General features: G+C 43.8%; 1 protein-coding gene across 1 annotated transcript in view; it reads right to left on the bottom strand.

Moving 5' to 3' along the window:
* LOC119323540 (5'-deoxynucleotidase HDDC2-like) overlaps window positions 1-2,352 on the bottom strand; it is a 3,967-nt gene extending 1,615 nt beyond the window's left edge. Inside the window, exons 1-6 of the mRNA XM_037597223.1 lie at window positions 2,104-2,352; window positions 1,882-2,009; window positions 1,741-1,778; window positions 1,445-1,555; window positions 785-864; window positions 491-527 (exon numbers count right to left, since the gene is read on the bottom strand). Of these exons, the coding sequence (XP_037453120.1) occupies window positions 491-527; window positions 785-864; window positions 1,445-1,555; window positions 1,741-1,778; window positions 1,882-2,009; window positions 2,104-2,352 (643 nt within the window). The remainder of the gene's footprint in view (window positions 1-490; window positions 528-784; window positions 865-1,444; window positions 1,556-1,740; window positions 1,779-1,881; window positions 2,010-2,103) is intronic.
* Window positions 2,353-3,773: the final 1,421 nt, after the last annotated feature.

Raw genomic sequence — 3,773 nt, forward strand, 5'->3', positions numbered from 1 at the left:
GTCTAGCCTCCGTCGCCTTCGGGCTCCACCTACAGCAGTCCTGCATCCATCCAGTACTGCAAAGTGCATCCAGCCACCCCCCATCCATCTACAAGGTCATTTCCTCTATTTTTAAACAAATCTGAAACTTTTTATATGTAAATTGCCACTGCAAGTGATTGCTAGGAGTACAAGCCACCGATTACTTTATATTTGCTGTCCTATTATATTGCTTTGGCAAAAAAAAATTGCAAGAATACCCAGGAGCAAATTCCTGGCTCCGCCACTGCTGAGAACCAAAGATAAATGAACGAAAAAATCCTGCGCTTGTTACTAGAGTCGTGCCTCCCCTATAACTATACCGAATCAAGAAGATTACTCAGTAAATTCAGACTTTATAGTCCGTAGTTATGGGTGTGCACATGGGAAAAAGACTGATGCTGACTTCCTGAGTAAATCAAACTATCCAAACATCCATGTACCGCTGGGGATTGTATCAGTAGGAGCTTACCCTTTTCGTATTCCAGTGCTTGAAGTATCATCTCAACCTAAAAATAGAACACAGAAGAAAACAAACAGTTAGTCAAGAGAGAATATTTCATCAACAACATTAAGGAGACCTTAAGTTACAATAATTCCTGTTCCATGGTCTGCCAATGTTCATAATAGTAGCCACTCTCTTTAGCAGCTGATTATCTCCTCTTGTTAATGCACTATTAAGTTAATTGTTGGTAATCCCAGTGCGTCAACACTTGCAGGTACAAGTCTCTAATGATTTACGGGGTAAAAATTGCAAGTAGCTTACCTTGTCAAAATCTTTAACAACCTTCGCTTCTAAAGTGGCGTTGTTCTCATACTCCATCCAAAGTTCACGAATTTCGTCGGCTGAAAAAGACCAGCATGAGATAAGTGAATTTCTACAACATATCAAAAGTACAAGGACAAGAGCATAAAACAATGCAAAGTACTCAGCCTGTTCGCGAAGGATATCACTCGTTACCTTGTATTAAGAATGAATATTTGAGTACAGATGTCTTAGTTATTTATTAGTTTCAAAATGTTGCTACTTGCTGCTGACACCTAACTGGAGGACTATATGTAAAAATCCAATGTTGTCCAATACATTGGTTTGTTTTCTTTGATGGTAACTACCACTTTTAAGTAACAAGAGAACAACATGACAAATATGGAATTTAGAATAACAAACATAAGAAACCTAATCAGTATCTTAAGCATTTACAGAAATTGGGAATAAGAACAATCTAAGCTCATATTTCATTCTCTCCCCCTTCAAGTGTTTATGCTCATTATGAAGTTTCACCAATTTATAATCGAATTAAAATGCAGTCTTCATAATTATCACAAGGTGAAGAAAGTTATATCAATGGACTATGGAATCGAGCCAGCCTAAAGTTTCCAAGACACAGAACTATAGAGTTAAGCTTTTCCATATTTCAGTATTAACCTCTTGAACCTCCACCAAGCAATGCGCACATATGGTCCAAAGCTTCCTTCTCCCTACGGCTCTTCTCTTCCTTGGGTACACCATCAGCAGGGGTGATATCGCCAACAATAGCTGGGCATTAAAATGATTGGAACGAGTTAACCAAAGTAGCATCCTGATAAGCAATTGTTTATTTTGCACAATGGAAAGGACAATGCATGTGTGGTTCCATACTGATCACTAACACCCTCACATTCCAACAATCTCAAAGTTGAAAGACACAAAATCGAACAAAAAGAAGAGTCATCCGGGATTACCTTCGGCTATGTCATGCACAATCGCCATTTTCACACACCTGTAGAAAACGAAAAAAACATACAACTCATTAGGCATAAGAGGATACTAGAAGAACGAGGTCCCACCGCACAATGGGAGGGGATGGCTGGGTATCCACACACCTGTCGCGGTTGACGCCGGCCGGAAGGTCGGCGGCGATGAGCGCCATGACTCCCATCCGGTACATGTGGTCGGCCACCGACTCGGGGCCCGGCACCCCGCGCCTCACCCAACCAGCCCTCTTCGTGGTCTGCAACCCATGCCGCCCATCATCCCATCACACGAGATCAACCGACGATGCAAGCAAACCTAAACCGGTGGTGGAGCAGGCAGGCAGCACTAACCTTGAGGCGGTAGCAGAGCGTGAGGAAGTCGATGGCGGAGGACGCCGAGGACGCCGCCGGGGCCGCGGGGTCGGACCCAGGGGCCGGGGCGGGCGAGGAGGAGGACGACATGGCGGCGGCGAGGCGGGGCCGGAGGTGGCGCGCGCGGTGGTGGGGGGAGAGGAGGGGGGACCTGGTCGCGGCGGCGGCGGCGGCGGCGAGGGAGGCGGCGCAGAGGGAGGAGAGGGAAAGGGCTCGGCTCCCACCCATGGCTGGGGTTAAGTATGGGTGAGGTGAGGTGAGGCCGGGAGGAGCGGTGCGGTGGCCGTCCGGGAATGCCGGGGCGGTGGTGGTCGTGGTGGATGTGGCGAGGGCCGCGAAAGCAGCGCGCCGCGTGCGCTCCGGGTGGCCCAGATTGCACGCCGATCCCCCGCCCCCGTTCTCCCCACGAGTTTGGGCTGTGTAACCGTGTTTTCTTTACCCAAAACAACGCGGAATGGCCCAATCGCGTGTGCATAGCTCCAGGGAATCATTCTTTTTCTTAAATACTGTAGAACACTCCATGGCGAACTTTTTTTTAAGATGTACCCATAGGCATACATTTATTTTATTTATAATAATAGTAACGATACAAAAACGCATACAAGCAACAGAAAACAAGAAAGATCCACTGCTGCATACTGCCCTCGCCGCAACTATCAATTACCAGTCTTAATTGCGACCATCTCAGCGAAGGAGCCGCTTCGAGCTCTGGTGTGAAGGTGATCCGTCATTTTTTTTACTCTGGTGGATGTGATGGTGGTTCCAGAGGTTGGTGATGGGCGTTGGTGTCAAGTTCAAAGGTCTCTTCGGTCTTGATTGTAATTTTACTTCTTGGACCTTGGTTGTTGTTCCTTTGTGTAAAGGGTAGCGTTCTGGTGTCTTTTCCGTTTTGTCAAGTCGGTTTATACGTGACTTGTACTATGATCCTTATGATATAAACGAGACACGTATTGTCATGCAAAAAAAAGCACCCATCTCAAAAAATATTCGCTCCATTCCCTTATCTAAAGTGTATTTATTTGCTGATAAAATTTCACAATGTAATGTGCATCTCTCTAATTCTTCGCAATTTCGTTTATATCCTCCACAAAAAATAAAAGTATATATCTCTCGATTGCATGTATCCCTCTTGTAGAAAAAAAATGTCTTCCAGTTGCATGCGTCTCTTTCTTTTCTAGACTAATTGATTTATTTGTCGCTAACCAACAAATTAGTCAACGATAATTTCATCATAAATTCTCTATAATTATGTGTCTTGGTCACCATGTCAAAAATATACACCTTATAAAGGAACGGTGGGAGTGTATCCGTGGCAAAGCAAGTGGGTATAGATCATCATAACCCGTCAGCACTTTCATTTCAAAGTGCAAGGTGTATTACTTTTTCAAACATTATTAAACTCATATATGATTAATCAATACAACATGAAATATATCTTTATGTTATGTTTATTTCATATTGTAGATGTTTGTATATTTTTCCTATAAGCTTAATCAAACACATATATACGTCTAACTTCTGCAAAAAAAATTAATATACCAATTTAGAACGGATGGAGTATATAAAAGCATAAGTCTGACAAAACGAGATAATCTCCACCGTCAAGAGGCTTGAATGTAGTGGGACCCAAGGTTTCCATATCCTTTTTC

The sequence above is a fragment of the Triticum dicoccoides genome, chromosome 6B, assembly GCF_002162155.2.
Source record: "Triticum dicoccoides isolate Atlit2015 ecotype Zavitan chromosome 6B, WEW_v2.0, whole genome shotgun sequence".
Taxonomy (NCBI): domain Eukaryota; kingdom Viridiplantae; phylum Streptophyta; class Magnoliopsida; order Poales; family Poaceae; genus Triticum; species Triticum dicoccoides.